This window comes from Gopherus evgoodei, chromosome 2 (genome assembly GCF_007399415.2).
Source record: "Gopherus evgoodei ecotype Sinaloan lineage chromosome 2, rGopEvg1_v1.p, whole genome shotgun sequence".
In the NCBI taxonomy this organism is placed as follows: Eukaryota; Metazoa; Chordata; order Testudines; family Testudinidae; genus Gopherus; species Gopherus evgoodei.
The window spans coordinates 125,512,740-125,532,820 of record NC_044323.1 but is presented as its reverse complement, the minus strand read 5'-3'; the positions used below and the strand labels follow the sequence as shown (position 1 = coordinate 125,532,820).

General features: G+C 41.7%; 1 protein-coding gene across 1 annotated transcript in view; it reads right to left on the bottom strand.

The window, feature by feature from the left end:
* TERT (telomerase reverse transcriptase) overlaps positions 1–20,081 on the bottom strand; it is a 122,119-nt gene that overhangs the window by 50,773 nt on the left and 51,265 nt on the right. Inside the window, exons 8-10 of the mRNA XM_030551650.1 lie at positions 13,429–13,514; positions 10,886–10,999; positions 7,278–7,349 (exon numbers count right to left, since the gene is read on the bottom strand). Of these exons, the coding sequence (XP_030407510.1) occupies positions 7,278–7,349; positions 10,886–10,999; positions 13,429–13,514 (272 nt within the window). The remainder of the gene's footprint in view (positions 1–7,277; positions 7,350–10,885; positions 11,000–13,428; positions 13,515–20,081) is intronic.

The window sequence follows — 20,081 nt, the reverse complement described above, 5'->3', positions numbered from 1 at the left end:
TGCATCCTACAGAGACAAATCATGACTGGTTTGTTGAAAATGATAAGGAAATCATAGTACTCTTGAATGAAAAAGTGAGGCTTTTGAAAACTGGCATAATGATACTCAGTCCACCTGAAAGACAGATTCAAACATCTGCAAAGCAAGACACTAAGACAACTACACTCAACACAAAATAAATGGTGGTAGAAGTTAGCAGAAGACATTCAAATGTATGCAGAAATAATGAAACAAAGAAGTTCTTTGATTCCTTGAAGCTAGTCTATGGACCTTCAAAGGTGGGCACAGGTTTGCTCATGAAGGCTGATGGCAGGAGAATCATCAAAGACAAACATGGCATGGAACAGAGATGGGTTGAACACTTCAGCCAACTACTGAACAGGCCATCCTCAGTTGAAAGAAGTGTTATTACCCAGATACCTGAACATCGACTCTCAGAAAAATTTTCTATGGAGAATTGGCACAAGGACACTGGAATCAAGGCTGCCCCAGAAAGCGCTACAAGGACAGCATCAAGAACAGCATACACTTTGGTGCAATAAAACCAGATGATCTTGAGAAAGGTGTGTCAAATAGATCAGCATGGCAACATACAACACTCAGAGCTTTCCAAGCCTTTGAAGAGGACAGAAGTAATCGACTGTTAGCTGCAAGGGAATACTCTGCTGTTGTATCCAGCATGCCAAACACCTCAAGCATGGTCCTTGCAGAGACCGATTGTGTCTGAGAAAACCTTTCTGCCAAATCCAGGAGGTATGAAACCAGCCATTACTAGGAGAGCACCATGTATTACAATTATCTCTGGGAAAACAAGTTAGAATTTTACGTTACCCAAACTCCAGAACCATGATGATGACAAAGACAGACACTGACATACTTTCCAAATTGCTGCACTTTAATGATCTTGATGATAATCATGCTGAGGGTATGTCTGCACTATGAAATTAGGTTGTTTTTATAGAAGTCGATTTTTAGAAATTGATTTTATACAGTCAATTGTGTATGTCCCCACTAAGCACATTAAGTCGGTGGAGTGCGTCCTCACTATCATGGCTAGCATCGACTTATGGAGCAGTGCACTGTGGGTAGCTATCCCACAGTTCCTGCAGTCTCTGACACCCATTAGAATTCTGGGTTAAACTCCCAATGCCTAATGGGGCAAAAACATTGTTGCGGGTGGTTTTGGGTACATGTCGTCAGTCGCCCCTCCTTCTGTGAAAGCAACAGCAGACAATTGTTTTACGCCTTTATTCCGTGCAGATGTCATACCACAGCAAGCATGGAGCCCGCTCAACTCAGCTCACCGTCACTACTGCTGTTGTGTCCTGGGTGCTGCTGTCAGCAGATGGTGCAGTAGGACTGCTAACCGTTATCATCCACCACTCTCTTGGTGCCATGAATCCACCTCACAGATCCTCTCATCGTTCTGTATCAATATCTATTCTCGTGGCATCTGTCGTCAGCCTCTGCTTCTGCTGCAACTCTGCTCTCCTGATGCCATGAATCCACCTTGCAGGTCCTCTCGTCATTCTGTATAAATATCTATTCTCGTGGCATCCATCATCATCCACTGCTTCTGCTGCAACTCTACTCTCCTGCAGACGCCATTCCATGGCAAGCATGGAGCCCGCTCACCTCACTGCTGCTGCTGTGAGTATTGAAAACAGCTCATGCATTATCCTGCAGTATGTGCAGAACCTGCAAAAGCAGGCGAGAAGACGACGACAGCACGATCACGATAGCGATGAGGACATGGACACAGACTTCTCTCAAAGCACAGGCCCTGGCAATTTGGACATCATGGTAGTAATGGGGCAGATTCATGTTGTGGAACGCCAATTCTGGGCCTGGGAAATAAGCACAGATTGGAGGGACTGTACAGTGTTGCAGGTCTGGGATGATTCCCAGTGGATGTGAAACTTTCACGTGCATAAAGGCACTTTCATGGAACTTTGTGACTCACTTTCCCCTGCTCTGAAGTGCAAGATGAGAGCGGCCCTCACAGTTGAGATGCGAGTGGTGATAGCCCTCTGCAAGCTTGCAATGCCAGATAGCTACTGGTCAGTCAGGAATCATTTTGGAGTGGGTAAATCTACTGTAGGGGCTGCTGCGATCCAAATAGCCAGTGCAATCACTGAGCTGCTGCTATCAAGGGTAGTGATTCTGGGAAACGTCCAGGTCATAGTGGATGGTTTTGCTGCAATGGGGTTCCTCAACTGCGGTGGGGCGATTGACAAAACGCATATCCCTATCTTTGTACCAGATCACCTTGGCAGCCAGTACGTAAACCGCAAGGGGTACTTTTCCATGGTGCTGCCAACATTGGTGGATCACAAGGGACATTTCACCAACATCAACATGGGATGGCTGGGAAAGATACATGACGCTCGCATCTTCAGGAACTCTGGTCTGTTTGAACAGCTGCAGGAAGGAACTTACTTCCCAGAACAGAAAATTATCGTTGGGAATGTTGACATTCCTATAGTTATCCTTGGGGACCCAGCCTACCCCTTAATTCCATGGCTCATGAAGCCATACACAGGCACCCTGGACAGTAGTAAGGAGCATTTCAACTATAGGCTGAGCAAGTGCAGAATGGTGGTAGAATGAGCATTTGGACGTTTATAAGCTCAATGGCGCAGTTTACTGACTCGGTTAGACCTCAGCGAAACCAATATTCCCATTGTTATTGCTGCTTGCTGTGTGCTCCACAATATTTGTGAGAGTAAGTGGAAGGAGTTTATGGCGTGGTGGGAGGTTGAGGCAAACCGCCTGGCGGCTGATTACATGCAGCCAGACACCAGGGCGATTAGAAGAGCACAGCTGGGCGCGCTGCGCATCAGAGAAGCTTTGAAAACCAGTTTCATGACTGGCCAGACTACGGTGTGACAGTTCTCTTTGTTTCTCACTGATGAAAACCCTCCCCCTTGGTTGACTCTACTTCCCTGTAAGCCAACTGACCTCCCCCCTTCGATAACCGCTTTCAGAGGCAATAAAGTCATTATTGTTTCAAAATCATGCATTCATTATTAATTTGACACACAAATAGGGGAAAAACTAGCAAGGTAGTCCGGGGGGAGGAGGGAAGCACTGGGTGGGGTGGTGGATGAAGGGAGGAGGGAAGGACAAGGCCACACTGCAGTTCAAAACTTATTGAATGCTAGCCTTCTGTTGCTTGGGCAATCCTCTGAGATGGAATGGCTGGGTGCCCATAGCCTCCCCGCACCCCCTGCCACGTTCTTGGGCATCTGAGTGAGGAGGATATGGAACTTGGGGAGGAGGGCAGGCGGTTATACAGAGGCTGCAGCGGTGGTCTGTGCTCCTGCTGCCTTTCTTGCAGCTCCACCAGACGTCTGAGCATGTCAGTTTGCTCCCCCATTAGTCTCAGCATTGCATCCTGCCACCTCCCATCATGCTTCTCCCTCCTTTCATCGCGTTCATTTAAGACTTTCCAAGACTCTACCATTGTTTTCCTCCATGCATTCTGCTGAGCTCTTTCAGTGTAGAAGGCCTGCACGAGCTCTGGGAACATGTTGCTGCGAGAGTGGTTTTTTCACCCTCTAATCTGCGCTAGCCTCTGGGATGGAGATGATAGGGGGAACATAGAAACATTTGCAGCTGTGAGAGGGAAAAAAAAAGGGAGAATAGTATTTAAAAAGACACATTTTAGAGAACAAAGGGAAGACTATTTCACACTGAATCAAGTGATTCACATTACATAGTACATGTGCTTTTGGTACAAGGTCGGATTTTGCCTCTTATATTGAATGCCTGCTGGTTTGATGTGAAACATCACACATGCTCAGCTGGGCAACAGAATTTGGCTTGCAAGCAGCTATGGTAAGGCAAAGGATTTTGGCTTCTTCAATCTTCATAACATGTGGGAATGGTTTCAAACAGCAGCGCTCTCCTTTCCCATACCAAGCAAAGCTTGTTGGGTTGGCCATTTAAAAGGAGGGGCTGTGGTTTTAGGGTGAATGTGCAGCACATCCCAACCTCTCTTCCCCCCTCCCCAATTCTCTGAGATGATCGCTTCACACATACCCCCACCATGTGGCTAGTATCAGGAAGATCCCTGTCAGCCCAATGCGAACAGCTCAGGATGAATGGGCCTCCCCCCACTGCCTGGCTAGCAACGGGGATGATTTTTTTTTCAGCCAAAGGCAAACAGCCCAGCAGGAACGGGCACCTCGAATGTTCCCTTAAACAAATTTCCCGTATTTGAACCAGGTGACCATGAATATCACTCTCCTGAAGCTAACACAGAGAGATAAAGAATAGATGTTGCTTGAATGCCACCAAAGCCCGGGCCCGTTTGCTGCAATGCTTTGTTCTGCAATGATTCCAGACTACTTGCTACTGGCTTGTGTCCTACCATGGAGGACAGAATAAGGCTGCCCTCCCTAGAAACCTTCTGTAACGGCTTTTAGAATACTTCCAGGAGAGCTTCATGGAGATGTCCCTGGAGGATTTTGGCTCCATCCCCGGACACGTTAACAGACTTTTATAGTAGCTATACTGGCCACAAATGCATCCCAATCTTCAGGGCAAATTAATCATTAAGCACACTCGCTTTTAAACCCTGTATTATATTTACAAATGTACACTCACCAGACGTGCCTTCTCTGGCTTCATGGTCCGGAAGCCTGCCTTGGGAGGGTATTGGCTCCAGGGTGATGAACGGTTCCTGGCCGCCGGGGAGAAGGGATTCTCTGCTTGTCTGCTGTGCACTATCCTCAACCTCCTCCTCCTTTTTATCTTCCTCATCCACAAAATCCTCATCCCTATTGCATGAGACTCCCCCCTTGCAGGTTTCCATGGACAGTGATGGGGGAGTGGTAGGGGCCCCCCCTAGAATTGCATGCAGCTCATCATAGAAGTGACATGTATGGGGCTCTGACCCGGAGTGACCGTTTGCCTCCTTTGTTTTTTGATACGCTTGCTTGAGCTCCTTAACTTTCAAGTGGCATTGCTGTATGTCCCTGTTGTAGCCTCTGTCCATCATGCCCTTGGAGATTTTGGCAAATATGCTGGCATTTTGTCTTTTGGAACAGAGTTCTGCCTGCATGATTCTTCTCCTCAAACAGCGATCAGATACAGTACTTCCCATTCGGTCCATGCTGGAGCTCTTTTGCGATTCTGGGACTGCATGGTCACCTGTGCTGATCAGCTCAACACGCTGACCAAACAGGAAATGAAATTCAAAAGTTCCTGGGACTTTTCCTGTCTACCTGGCCGGTGCATCTGAGTTGAGAATGCTGTTCAAAGCATTCACAATGGAGCACTCTGGGATAGCTCCCAGAGGCCAATACCATCGAATTGCATCCACACTACCCCATATTGAACCCAGTGGGGTCGATTTTAGCCTAAACCTCTCGCCGGGGAGGAGTACAGAAATTGATTTTAAGAGCCCTTTAAGTCGACAAAACAGGCTTGGTAGTGTGGACAGGTGCAGGGTTAAATCAACCTAATGTTGCTAAATTTGATCTAAACTCATAGTGTAGACCAGGGCTAAGAGAGACTCTGTCCCTCTCACTCGCTATTGCAGCACGCCCAGCATGGAGGTGCAGGGCTTTGGGGTATTCGGAGACAGGCATGAGGCAGGTTCTGTTCCCTCACAAAGAACATAATGTAGCAGCCTGCCTGCTTAGTTGTTCCCACTGGTGTTAGTGAATTGTTCCCATTCTTAAGTGAATTCCCACAGGAGCATAAAGCAGATGTAAAAGTTTTAAAACTCATTTACATTGTCAGAGTGGTGTAAAGGAACCTTATTGCAAATGACAGTATGGGCTTCTAAATGCTTATGGTGCTTTAATGTTTAGAACTCGTCTGAATTTTTGGACTGAAATGTGTTCCATGAACTGTTTGCTACTGACCTTTCTGGAGATGGTCAGTAGCCAGTATAAATTGTAAGTTTGGTTCCCCAGCCCCCACTTTCTCTTCATTGCCCATGATGTAATACTGAGTAGATGGCAGCATATATTTGTTTACTAATAACTAGAAATAAAGGATCAAAGCTACATTATTATCAGACACAGGGTGTTTGGAGATTTCCTCCAATGCTCCCCACTCCCCTTCTCCATCCACAGTATTGTAGTTTAAATAAACAACCAAAATAATCAAAACTAGTGTGATTAAATTGCATTATTTTGACATATAAAATATGCATAATTTTGAAGTACTGTATACAATTTTTAAAAATTTTCGGTGCAGAATTCCCCCTTTTACACCCCACCCCACTTCCACCCCCCCGTGGAGTAAAACAAGAGGTGTTCACAGCACATTAGTGGTATGACTTATTTTACTAGTGCCTCAACCTGCACTTAGAGAGGCTTGAGTTAAACTCTTCTAATTGATACTGGACAGCACCAGGTTTCAACCCCCTTAAAATGTCTAACTGGCCACAAAGACCAAGATACAGCTGATTGCATTAAGAACATTCAAATGCACCTTCAAGGCTTTTCCCATTGGACTTACATTGATGCCAAATGCCTTTTTGCAGGCCCTTCTCCCCCTCAGCCATTTATGCTGCTTTCATCTCCATGGTATCTGGGAGCCGCTCTTGGCACCCAACAGAAGAATACAACTTTGAAGAATTTTAAAGAATTGTTCTTTGAGTCCTTTCAAGGAAGTTTCATCTTTCATCCCTGTTGCCACCAGGGAGGCCAGGAGTATCTTCAGATACTCACCCAAGATCATTCAGATCAGAGAATGTTTAGTGCTGATATAGACCATCTAAGAGTAAAAGCCTTTTCCCAAGAACTGAAGATAGCAGTCATGACTGCTTAGTATGGACTTTTTATTAATGTATCCAGAACAGCTTTTAAAGACTGAGAGAAAATGATCAAATAGACAATGGTCAGCTGCTCCAGCCCAGTTCACCTTAACAACTGCAGCACAAAGCCCTATCAACGTCAGCAGGTAGAAAGGGGCTTTAAACTAGGGACAGTATGGGTCACCAGAGATCCTAGCTGGGGCAGACATATACTATTTTGATGCTGGCTGGTGTCCAAGTACTTAACTATAGGATTATTGCCAGTCAAATGTAACAGAATATGGACTCAGAAACAGTGGTCTACCATGACACTCACCTTTCCAGAACAGGAAGTTTAAACATTTTCTTGACAAAAAAAATAACCTTCAAATTTATTTTATTTTATTTTATCAGTACCTAAATATTAATCAGTGAATAAAATATACATGCTTCTATACAGGAGGTAATGCAAACAAAATGTACTAATGCTTATTATTTTAAACTTGGGTCTTTGAAAGCATACCTCAGAAAAGTTTTCGCTAGTGTTAAGTGAGGTGTAAGTAGCAAAAAGTCATCAATTAACCGTATCAGCACTCTGGAATTAAAAAAAAAAAAAAAGCAAGTTAAACAAATTTATATTTAATTTGGAAATATTCTTTTCTTCTATGTTGTTCCTAAAGCGGATGGCTATGGACTAGTGTACTTATTCTGTTTTTATTCACAAAATGAAAGAGAGCAATAAGATCTCCAAATTGCCTATATAACATTTCAGTGACAATTTCCCCCATTGTTACATTGTTCCCTCAAGTGTTTGTCTACACTTCAGACACTACAGAGGGACAGCTACAGCTCTGCAGTTGTAGTACCACAATGTTGACACTTGCTACAGCAATAGAAGGGGTTTTCCATCACTGTAGTAAACCCACTCCCTCAAGAGGCAGTAGCCAAGTCAATGGAAGAATTTCTTTTATCTGTCTAGTGGTGTCTATACTGGGGTTTAGGTCAGCTTAGCTATATCTGTCCAGGATGTGAATTTTTCACTCCTTTGTGCAACGTAGCTAGGTTGACCTAAGTTTTGGTTGCAACAAGGCCTAAGTGTAAACACATACACACTTTTAATAAGCTATTTTTTCCTATAGTGAACTTTAATTAGTGAACTTGGGAACTAAAGCATACCTGTATTGTAGTTTGCCATAATGCAGGGTCACATACAGATAGCTGGAACAAAATTTCATCTATGACCATAGCAACTTATTTCTCATGGCCACATAAAGGCACAAATTAAGACTGACTGACCAGTTTAGGCATGTTTGTCTTCTTGCTGCCTGTTCTGTAATTTCCTGCAGACAGGATTTCAGATTTCCAAGGCTGTCAACCCAGTAGTAAATTGCATCATCACAAATGCTGAGATTTTCAAATTCAGTGGAAATCTGACATCTAGCACTTTCAGATTACTTTGAAAATCTCAGCCAAAGGGCCAGATTTTTAAAGGTATTTATATGCTTAGAGATGCAGATTGGTGCACAGTGGGATCTTGAAAAGCACCTAAGCTCTTAACTCCCAGCTCTCTCTCAATCAATACATAAATCTTTAACTACTTATTGGCATTTTCTTAAGGAGGCTTGTGCAGTGGAGTATTGGTGGGTTACTAACACTTGTGGAGAACGGGTATGGGTAGAAGTCTACTACTCGCCTCACTTCTGTGCCACTGAAGTGGGCATCCTAATACTTAACAATGGGCTGATGCAGTTACCCAGGTGGACTGATACTCCTGCACGTCTCTTAAGGTTCACAGGTTAAAAGAATTCACAGGGAGATTATGGAGGCTAGATGGCAGGGGCAAGCCTAAGAGAGCTGAGATATACCCCAATGATGACCCATGTCTCTGATTTGGCTCATTAGGGATTCAATGATCCTGTTATGGGTCAGCTGGGCTGAGTAGGTTATTAAGGCTGGGAGTGAAGGGCCCCTAAACAAATAAGACTCCTGAAGTGAGGGATTTCCACCAAAGAGCCTCTCCTAAGGATCACAGGGTAAAATGTGTGTATGTTAGGAGGCCACCGAAAGGGCCTCCTAAGATTCAGGAGGGGCTGGACCATGACCCTGCTATCGTTTACTGTAGGAAATCACAAGTCTCCTAAGACTCACAGCAAGTTTGTGGCCCTGATAAGCATTTTAAGACTAGCAAGTGTTGGTGTATGTGCATGGGTGTAGGAGGGCAGTAAATCTCTTTATATTCATGGGGGCTAGAATTTCAGGACGCCCTCAAAGAGCCTCCTAAATCTCACATGAGGGCGATGGGATGCAAGCCTCCCAGGACTGATCATGCCAGGTACCCATAATACTTGTGGAAAGAGACTGGGGGACATCTTACAATGCTCCTAAGCCTGTAGTGTTGGTGAGTATCTGGCAAATCTCCTAAGGCTCAGAGAGTTGATATATTTACCAAGACAGAGCCTCCTAAGATCCACAGGAGCTGGGCTCCCTTCATAAGGACCTTGAAGGACGTAATATTGAAGCTCCCTTCCTGCAGACCTCAAGAAGAGAATGGGGGTGTGGAACAACTTTCTCTCCAGCCCCTTTTGCTCTTCATTCCCATGTTACCAGTTAAAGACACTAAGGAAATTCCTGTACAAACCTTCATTATGGTGGCATTAAGGCTGCAGGCATATTTCAGTGGTTTGAATGGGTACCAATTTCCAAGAATGAGAACACTGATATTAAAAACAACAGTATTAGAAACCCAGGAAAATTCAGAAATAAGATTAAATTTAGAGAAACCCTAAACTTTGGAAAGTATGGAAATTCAGTTGAGGCAGTCAAAGTATCTTCACTCTGTCCCTACACTGAGGCCCTCAGAAAATCAGAAACTCATATGATTTTACCTATCCACAATAAACAGTTTCATTTTATCATTGACCACAAGAATTAAAATGCCTTAGTACTAATGGTATAGTAGTTGGGCCATTTTATAGATTTGGTTCTCCTTATAAATAGTAGACAAAAGAATTTTACAAATTCCTGATTAGACAAATAACATATTTAAGGAAATTAATTTGTAAGGGCTTGGTCCTGTGAGAAACCAAGAATACTTAACATGCAGCAAGGTCAGGGTCTAAGATTCCTTGGGAAGGCCAATTATTTAAGTGTCAGAGACATACCTAGTATATCCCCTATATACTAGTTTCATATCCATATATCAAGAAATTACAGCTGTTACAGGAAAACAGCAAAAATTAGCTTGCTGCCAAATTATCTTAATTAGTATCTCAACCATGCATGAAAAATTATGAAATCAAATGTCTGGTGCTCATCTAGAATATTGTATATGCAAATAATGGAAAATGGCAGGGTGGAATCTCAATGGACAGCACAGTGAAAGTAGTTTAGCTAGCTCTAAGGTAAACTACCAGGCTTTCAAAAGAGAGTTTCCTAGAAGTTTAGCTTTTATTGAACTTCCTACATTTCTGCAATTTTATATATTTAAACTCTAATGTTTTTGTAAGGTAAATTCCCAACTCCTTTGTACCATATCATGAAGGTGTGATCAACCAAACCAGTGAAGAACCTGCTAGAAACTGGCATGGTGTTTGAGTACTCCAATAAAGATTTTAATTACTCTGAATTAGTGTGTTTGAACATCCTTACTGTGTTTTATTCGAATCTATAATTTTATGCAGCTTTTAGGGGAGACAGGTTAGAATTCCTTTTGTGAAACATGCAAGACATTTTGGATAGAGTAACTATATTAAAGATGTGGCGCACTTTGGGATCTACTGATGAAAACTGTCATATAACAGTATTTTTATTATTATTGGCCATTAGATTTCACAATTCCTTGAGAATTGATTATTTTCTCCCAAAACAACAGATCTTTGTTGCTTTGAAATGGGGCTAACACTTAAAGCAGCATCGCAGGTAAAGCACTGGGAGAAGTTCAGAAAAATGAAATTTTTTGTATAGTAAAACAAAAAAAAGTTTAATTGGCATATCTTATTTTATAATGTACAGTATTTGTTATGCCACTACCGCAAAGATTTCTCAAATCTAACAGAAAATCTGAAAAGAAATATGCAGTCATAGCACCATAGGAGTAATAAACCAAAGTATAAAAAAGAAAAATTACCCTACCCATCTCGCTGTATTCCACAAAATAATTTGTTTTCCATGTCTCCATAGCATAAACTGCAAAGCAGAGTTGATAAAATGGAGCCCTGTGGAATTCCACAACACTGTAAGTAGTACCTAGTAAATAAACAGAACATAAATTAGAAGTGGCAACAGGAAACTTCAGTTAGCCATAAGAGGTTTATTTACAATTTTTACAAACATACAAAAATGTATGCTATATATCCAAGAAACACATATGCTTAATATTAGACACCTGGAAGACTTATACACTTATCTATTCCTTTAATGTTTAGTTGTGTTTCTTCTAAGAACACAGGCATATGAAGTTCCAAAGCTGACATCAGGAATTAGATATTATATAACCTTTTTCCTTTGCCTAATTATTACATATTTTGAATCACTGTTTATAACTGACCTCAAAGCACAATTGTCTTCTATTTTAATGTATTTTCAGATCCACACTTCAAACCATTTCTCTTGTGCCACCTTCTATAGCCATAAAATTTATTTTTTCAGACAAATAAAATGTGACAATATAAATATGTAGAAGATATAGAGGATGATAGAAACCTTTATAACAACTATTGAGTAACTTCTGAACACTATCTAGACTCCTTGGAGCAACTGTTAACTAAAAAGTGAAGGGACTTGAAATCCACACTAACAAGTTACTGGTTATTTTAGGAAATGTAGGGATGTGTGGAGAAGTAATTAATTTTCTTAAAACATTTTTCATTGCTTAAAAATATTTTATAATTATTCTCAATGCTTCTCTCAACAAATGCTGCATGTTCAATACTATATTTAAAAAAAGATAGTGATATCTTGGTTAATTAAAACAAATTTTAGAAAAGAAATTTTCATTCCAGTTTAGAAAGCAAACTCAATCCCAAACTATGTAAGTATTATAAAACTAAAATACATAAAATGTTAAGCTCTTGCTAAAAAGTCTGAAAATTGTAATAGTACCTTTTTTTTTAAAGAAAATATATAACCAAACGTTGCAATTTTCAATTCCCACCATTAAAATCATGATGTATGTCCATACCAATGACAAATTAAACTCATTTAAAATTATATAACTTCAATTACTTATTGAACAAATTCATGGCCATTCTGTATGAAAACACAAGACAACATTAAATTCGTTCACTTCAATCAACTTCTGTCTCACAGTATCACCCTGCATAGATTCCTTAGGTCTTGTCTACACTACAGGGAAAAAAGTCGATCTAATTTGAGTTACATGAATAGCATAACTCAAGCTGAGGTAGCTTAGCTCTACTTATCGAGGGGTCCGCACTACGCGAGGTCGACGGAAGATGCTCTCCTGTCAACTCCCCTTGCTCTTCTCAATCCAGAGGAGTACAGGAGTTGACAGGAGTGTGATGTCTGTCGATTTAGTGGGTCTTCACTAAACCTGCTAAATCGACCGCCGATGCATCAACAGCAGTGCATCATTCCCCAGTAAGTGTAGATAAGCTCCTGGAAACTCCTTAAGACTCCACAAGTAAGAGCGCCAACCTTTGTATTTGTGGAAACCATTTGAGAGAAATGTGTCAAATGGTGATTTTCTAGATTCCCTCAGTGTAGCATTATCTTGCCAGGTCACATTTTCACCTTTGGACCATTGAAAGCCTTTCTATTATTTTACCCAGAATAAATATCAATATCTACCCAGCGTACAGATCCCAGGATATCCCATTATTCTTTGTAAAAACAGTCACAATATTAGCTTCTTTCTAGTCCTCTGGATCTTCCCATGTACTCCAAAATGTGTTAAATATCAGCATCAGTGGAGTATGGCAGCTACTCTTTAATGCCAATATAAGCCACCATTTTAACTCTGATCTTTAAACCAAAGACAAAGTAGTAGGTGGCTTGCAAGCACTTCCTTTGTGAACATGGTACACATTTGCTACCTAGTGGCTACAAGTAAATTCTGAGAAATTCTGATACATAATGCAAAATCTACAGTATTACAGCATCTTTATACCTTTGCTATCTAGTTTTATAGTTACCAGTATTTTAAATAATTATTATATTTTCATTTTTCCCCTGATCTCACCCTTCTAAACAAGCCCAACTGAAAAAGAAGGAAAATAATTTTTGCACATTACAGAACTGAAATAAGATAAGTAAAACTGTATTGATGCTGCCTTCTTCCTAGTAGCCACTGTGAATCTCCAAAATCTTATAAAGCTTTTCTGATCTTTTTCCTTTGCAATTTATTCACTTATTTTTAACTGTAAGTGGTTTCTGACTTACAGGAAACAGCAAGATGTTTTAAAAATATGTATATTTTCATTTGAAAGAAACAGAATTTATGATGTGAATAAAAAGCTTCCACTGCAAGACAATTCATGTTTTTATAGATTCTAATATAAATTAAATGACAACTGCATTTCAAAGTAAAGTCAAGTAACATATCCCATCTAATGACAGTTAGTTAAGAAGGTTATATCTTTAGTGCCAATTGAAAGATTTTCAGTTGACAGAGCAGAATGGCAGAGATTGATGTTATTTTTTATAAACTCATTTACCTGCCCTCAATCTCCAAGATGTTGTTATGGATCATTTGCAGAAAAAAAGCAAACAGGCTGGAGCTTGTTTCATTAAAAGAAAGGCTCTAAAAAATTAAAAAAAGGAAAAAAGATATTATCCTAATGAATAAGGAAGAACAAGTTGAAAACATGCATTTTTTACTTTAAGCATATTTTCGGTCTCGATTCAAAATATCAAAAACTCAATAAACCAAAAATTTAGATCCTGTATTTAAAAATGCACCACACACAAACACATTTGGAAACAGATCAGAATTCACAATTTGTGCAACACTTGCATTTTTAGCAAATAGGCAATTTTCTTAAAATGGTGAGAGGTGGCAAGAAAGCCAGGTAAAAACGTCTAACTGTGATTTTAAAATGCATACGGTGACTTATTACAATAAAATGTGATATATAACATCCTAGTAACTTCATTGTTTTACACATGATCATTTATAATATTCTATAGCATACTACCAGAATCTGTCATGCTCTTCACGTTCTGCATCTGGGTCTGTCTGCATGTGGATTTTTTGGTCTTCCAGGAATGCGGCAAAGAGGTGAGCTGATGTTTGCCTGATACTTATGGGCAGTCCTTTTCTTTTAATAATATAAACAAAATCTTTGTATAGTGATAGAAACGAGTCACACCACACCAACCCAAAACTTCAAAATTATGCAAATTGAAAGTTAAGGGAAAAGCGTCCTGACTACTCTGACAGTTTCACATAGGCCAGAACACCCCAACACCCCATGAGGCTTTCACTTCTATCAAATACAAAAAAGGAATACTGAAAGCATTCCTTAACAGGGCGACCTCAGTAGCATTAAGACAACATAACTTCCTAAATGCATGGATTGTGTAACAATCAGATGCACCGATTTTTTGATACAAAAGTATACAAGATCACAGTTAACTTTTTGCACGACGATACAAGTCTAATGAAGTTAGGAATACATATGGCTTCTTGGTATGTATAAGATACTCCTTAAGAAGTTCTGCACCACTGCACAATGTACAAAATTAACATTGTGCACACAGAATTTCCTTTCCCCCACAGAAATTGGCTACAGTGCTGCTGGCCACCACTAGGGGCCACTGGACCCAGCAAAGCGCAGCTCGCACACAGAAGACACTGACAGGGGAGGGAACTAGTGGGTTCCTGACAGCTGCAGTTCCCAGCATGCCCTGAGGGAAGGAGAGGGTGGTGCACAGGAAACACCATGCAAGCCTGGGACCAAGCATCAGGCTGTTTCTCCCTCTGGATCCCTGGGCTCGGGCGGGCGGGGGGCGGTTCCTGGGCTGGGAGGGCCACAACTGGGGTCTGGGAGGGAGGCGGTGCAGGTATTTGGGCAAGGGGCAGCCCTGTGGCTGGGCTGGGGGTGTGGATATCTGACCAAGGGAGGGCCCCACAGCTGGGCTCCGGGAGGGAGGGGGAAGAGGTGTAGCGAGCACCCTCTGTACCCTCCGACCAGAGGGGGCCCCGCAAGGAAGGGGGCCCCTAAAAGTGGCAAAAAAGATGTAAGGTATAACTAGGTAAATGACATTTATTGATGCTATTGCACAATCCATGTCGGTTTTACTGACAAAACCGTGAAGTCATTATGATACATCATAATGCTATTGGCTACATCAGTTGTCTGTTGGTCAGTTTCAAATTTTAGTTGGACCCATTCAAAAAATGTGTATTTGCGTTCATAATGGCGGTCAGCGGATAAATGTTATTAATTTAGTTGTTTAGTTTTTTATCGTTTCCAACGCAGAAGCGTCCTTTTGATGTCTAAGAGAATGTATAAGAGCGGAGCTAGTAAACAAAAGGCAGCAAAAGATGCCGAGAAGGAACTTGAGAAAATTCCAAAGTTGTCAACGTATTTTGCGCTGCAATCCAACAAACAGGTACAGGCACATGAAATGGACAGCGCTAGCAGCGACAAATCGTATCCAGAAGTGCTTCAAGTGAGGTCGAAGGTGAAGCCAGTTGTTCTACCAAACAAACTGTGACAGATATTCCAGCTACTGCCGGGAAAGAAGTATCTGAATCTGAACCACTGACTGATGATCCAGGAGATTGGGCATCTATAATATTGGACAGGCAAGTGTGTGACGTTGCACGTGGCCAACCGCATGAAACAGGCAAAGGTCATCAAGACTGTATGGTGAAATGGTTTGACCTTCGGTCAGGCATAGTAAACCGTACATCTATTGACCAACTCGAATTGCAGGCTTTTCTGAAAGAAAGATTTCTGGAGAAATGTTGTCAAATGCATGGTTGATGTCATTATTTTCTTGTCCGAAAGAAACTTGGCATTTCGAGGAAGTAATGAAAAGCTTAGGGTTAGAGTTTTTCTTTGCGAGAATATGCGCTCAAAAAGAAAGATGGCAATACAGCAACAGAAGCTGGTGCGCTTTTAGACCATGTTACTACGTGGCCTTTTGTTCTGACTGTGTACACGTGGTACGATATACTATTTCACGTCAATAAAACCAGCAAATTAATTCAGTCACCAGATGTGTCAATTGACGTACTGCAGGCAGAAGTCAGTGCTACAATGAAGTTTTTGGAAGACTATCGAAATACAGGATATAACTCTGTGGTCACAAATGCACGTGAAATAGCAGAGCATATGGGTATTGAGCAGGTGTTTCCAGAAACCAGGGGTGCGACGTAAGAAGAGAATGTTTGATTACGAATGTGCTGATGATTCGAGTCGTCTTTCTGCCGAAGAAAAATTCAAATCGCAGTTCTTTCTTGTTCTCACTGATCAGGCCATATCTTCTGTTTCGTTGCGATTTGACCAACTCGTGGAGTGATATAAGTTGTTTGGATTTCTGTACAACGCTAACAGCCTGAAGCAGTGTCACAGAGAAAATGAACTGAAGAATCACAGCAAAAATTTTGAAAGAAAAATGGGAGACATTGATGCCAACGAACTCATAATGGAATTGAATCGTTTTATGTCATCGAGAAAGAGAGAGGACTTGTCACGGCAAACAATTTTTTAATGTACATATACAAGAACAGCCTTCAGGAGATATATCCAAATCTTTGCATTTGCATCAGAATTCTTCTGACCACACCAGTTACTGTCGCTGGTGCTGAAAGGAGCTTCAGCAGAATGAAACTGATCAAGAATATCCTGCGCTCAACCATGACAGATGACAGGCTTTCTGAGCTTGCAGTTATCTCAATCGAAAACAAGATTGCCAGATCTCTGGACTATGACGCATTGATTAACCAATTTGCGGAGAACAAGGCTCGAAAGAAGTGCTTTGCTTAAATACGGAATATATGTACACTGTAGGCCTATGTATACATAATATGAACCCTGTATATTGTATAAAATAAATACCGCATTCCAGTTTCTGCATTGTAAGGGGCCCCGGACATATGTTCGGAGGGGGCCATGTTCTTTGTTGCTACGGCCCTGGGGCGGGGGGGTGAAGGAGGGGTGCAAGTATCTGGGCCAGGGGGTCCCACAGCTGGGCTCTAGAGGGAGGAACATGATAGAGAAACAGGAACTAGGTTGCCATAGGGGTTTCTTTAACTCTACTCCTGGGGGAATTTGTGTGTGTGTCAGTATTTTTACAGACATAATTGTTGAGAGGTGTTTTGAAATAAATTACCAAAATAACTGAAACTGGTGTGATTATGTGGTGTTATTTTAAAATATTGTGTGCAGAATTTTTAGGCGCAGAATGCCTCCAGGAATAATAAGAGATGGAAGCAAAAGCCTGATGAGGTGTGTTGTTAAAGTACAAATGACAAAGAATGCCAGTGACTTTTTCCTTAACTTCTGATTTTCATGCTTCTAAGGTTTTGGGTTGGCAGGGTAGAACTTGATGCAACCTTAAATGTCACAAATGAACTTTTTATTTGTATTAATTTACTAATTCTTTTTATACAGTATTGGTGTACCTTGGTAGATAGCTCCCCAAGGTTAGGGAGGAGACGGGGGAGTTTGAAAGCAGAAGAGGAGTCCCTGGGAACAAGGAGGGCTTGGAGCAGCAGGAGAGATGGGAGTGGAGTGTGGAGGATTGGGACTAAAAGGAAGCAGGGGAGAATAGAGGTGGGAAGAACAGAGAAGGATGCACGGGGCTAAAGAGCTGAGGGCAGGAGAGGGAAAGGATTGGGCATCTGGTACAACTGTGGATTGAGAAGCTGAAAAGAGGAAGAGAACTATGGTGTCAAGGGGTGGGGGGAAAGAATTTCTCTCTGTTTGTCTCTATTGTGTGTGCGTGTATTATTGTGTGTGTATTGAAGTTGTAAAAATTGCAGCCGCTGAATTCTACGCAGACAGTAGTTCATCATGTAAACCCCTACACGTAGGGAGGGAACTCCAGTTGCTAGGAAAAGATGGATGTTAGTAATGAGAGATTCAATCATTAAAAACATAGATAGCTGAGTTTGTGATGATCGGGAGAACCGTATGGTGACTTGCCTGCCTGGTGCAAAGGTTGCGGATCTCTCGAGGCACCTAGACAGACTTATGTGTAGTGCTGGGGAGGAGCCAGTGGTCGTGGTACATGTAGGTACCCATGACATAGGGAAGGGTAGGAGAGATGTCCTGGAAGCCAAATTTAGGCTACTAGGGAAGAGACTGAAATCCAGGACCTCTGTGGTGGCATTCTCAGAAATGCTCCCAGTTCCACACGCAGGGCTAGGTAGGCAGGCAGAGCTTCAGAGTCTCAATGCATGGATGAGACGATGGTGTAGAGAGGAGGGGTTTACGTTCATTAGGAACGGGGGAAACTTTTGGGATGGCGTGAGCCTATACAGGAGAGATGGGCTCCACCTAAACCAAAGTGGAACCAGACTACTGGCAATAAACATTAAAAAGGTTGTAGAGCAGTTTTTAAACTAGGAGATGGGGGAAAGCCGACTGCTGCAAAGGAGCATGTGGATCGGACACAGACTTCTCTTAGGGGAGAGTCTGATGATAGGGAATCTCCAGGTTATAGTCAGGAACAGAGGATGGAAGAGGATAAGATGATCCAGTAAGGGCTGGATCAGATGATAAACAGTCACATAAAAAAGAATCTGGCACATCAGAAAAGGGCAGACAAATAAACAGGGACAAGTTTTTAAAATGCTTGTACACAAATGCTAGAAGTCTAAATAATAAGATGGGTGAACTAGAGTGCCTTGTGATAAAGGAGGATATTGATATAATAGGCATCACAGAAACCTGGTGGACTGAGATCAATGGGACACAATCATTCCGGGGTACAAAATATATCGGAAGGACAGAACAGGTCGTGCTGGGGAGGGGGGGAAGTGGCACTATATGTGAAAGAAAATGTAGATTCAAGTGAAGTAAAAAACTTAAGCAAATCCACGTTTCATAGAATCTCTATGGATAGAAATGTCATGTTCTAATAAAAATATAACATTAGGGATCTATTATCGACCACCTGACCAGGACAGTAATAGTGATGATGAAATGCTAAGGGAAATCAGAGAGGCTATCAAAATTAAGAACCCAATAATAATGGGGGATTTCAATTATCCCCATATTGACTGGGAACATTTCACTTCAGGACGAAATGCAGAGATAAAATTTCTCGATACTTTAAATGACTGCTTCATGGAGCAGCTGGTATGGGAACCCACAAGGGGAGAGGCAACTCTAGATTTAATCCTGAGTGGACTGCAGGAGCTGGTCCAAGAGGTAACTATAGCAGGACTGCTTGGAAATAGTGGCCATAATACAATAGCATTCAACATCCCCGTGGGGGGAAGAACACCTCAACAGCCCAACACTGTGGCACTTAATTTCAAAAGAGGGAACTATAAAAAAAATGAGGGGGTTAGTTAAACAAAAGTTAAAAGGTACAGTGACTAAAGTGAAATCCCTGCAAGTTGCATGGGCCCTTTTTAAAGACACCACGATAGAGGCCCAACTTCAATGTCTACCGTAAATTAAGAAACACAGTAAAAGAACTAAAAAAGAGCCACCGTGGCTTAACAATCATGTAAAAGAAGCAGTGAGAGATAAAAAGACTTCCTTTAAAAAGTGGAAGTCAAATCCTGCTGAGGCAAATAGAAAGGAGCACAAACACTGCCAGCTTAAGTGCAAGAGCGTAATAAGAAAAGCCAAAGAGGAGTTTGAAGAACGGCTAGCCAAAAACTTCAAAGGTAATAACAAAATGTTTAAGTACATCAGAAGCAGGAAGCCTGCTAAACAACCAGTGGAGCCCCTTTACAATCGAGATACAAAAGAAGCGCTTAAAGACGATAAAGTCATTGCGGAGAAACTAAATGGATTCTTTGCTTCAGTCTTCACGGCGGAGGATGTTAGGGAGATTTCCAAACCTGAGCCGGCTTTTGTAGGTGACAAATCTGAGGAACGGTCACAGATTGAAGTGTCACTAGAGGAGGTTTTGGAATTAATTGATAAATTCAACATTAACAAGTCACCAGGACCAGATGGCATTCACCCAAGAGTTCTGAAAGAACTCAAATGTGAAGTTGAGGAACTATTAACTAAGGTTTGTAACCTGTCCTTTAAATTGGCTTCGGTACCCAATGACTGGAAGTTAGCTAATGTAACGCCAATATTTAAGAAGGGCTCTAGAGGTGATCCCGGCAATTACAGACCGGTAAGTTTAACGTCGGCACCTGGCAAATTAGTCGAAACAATAGTTAAGA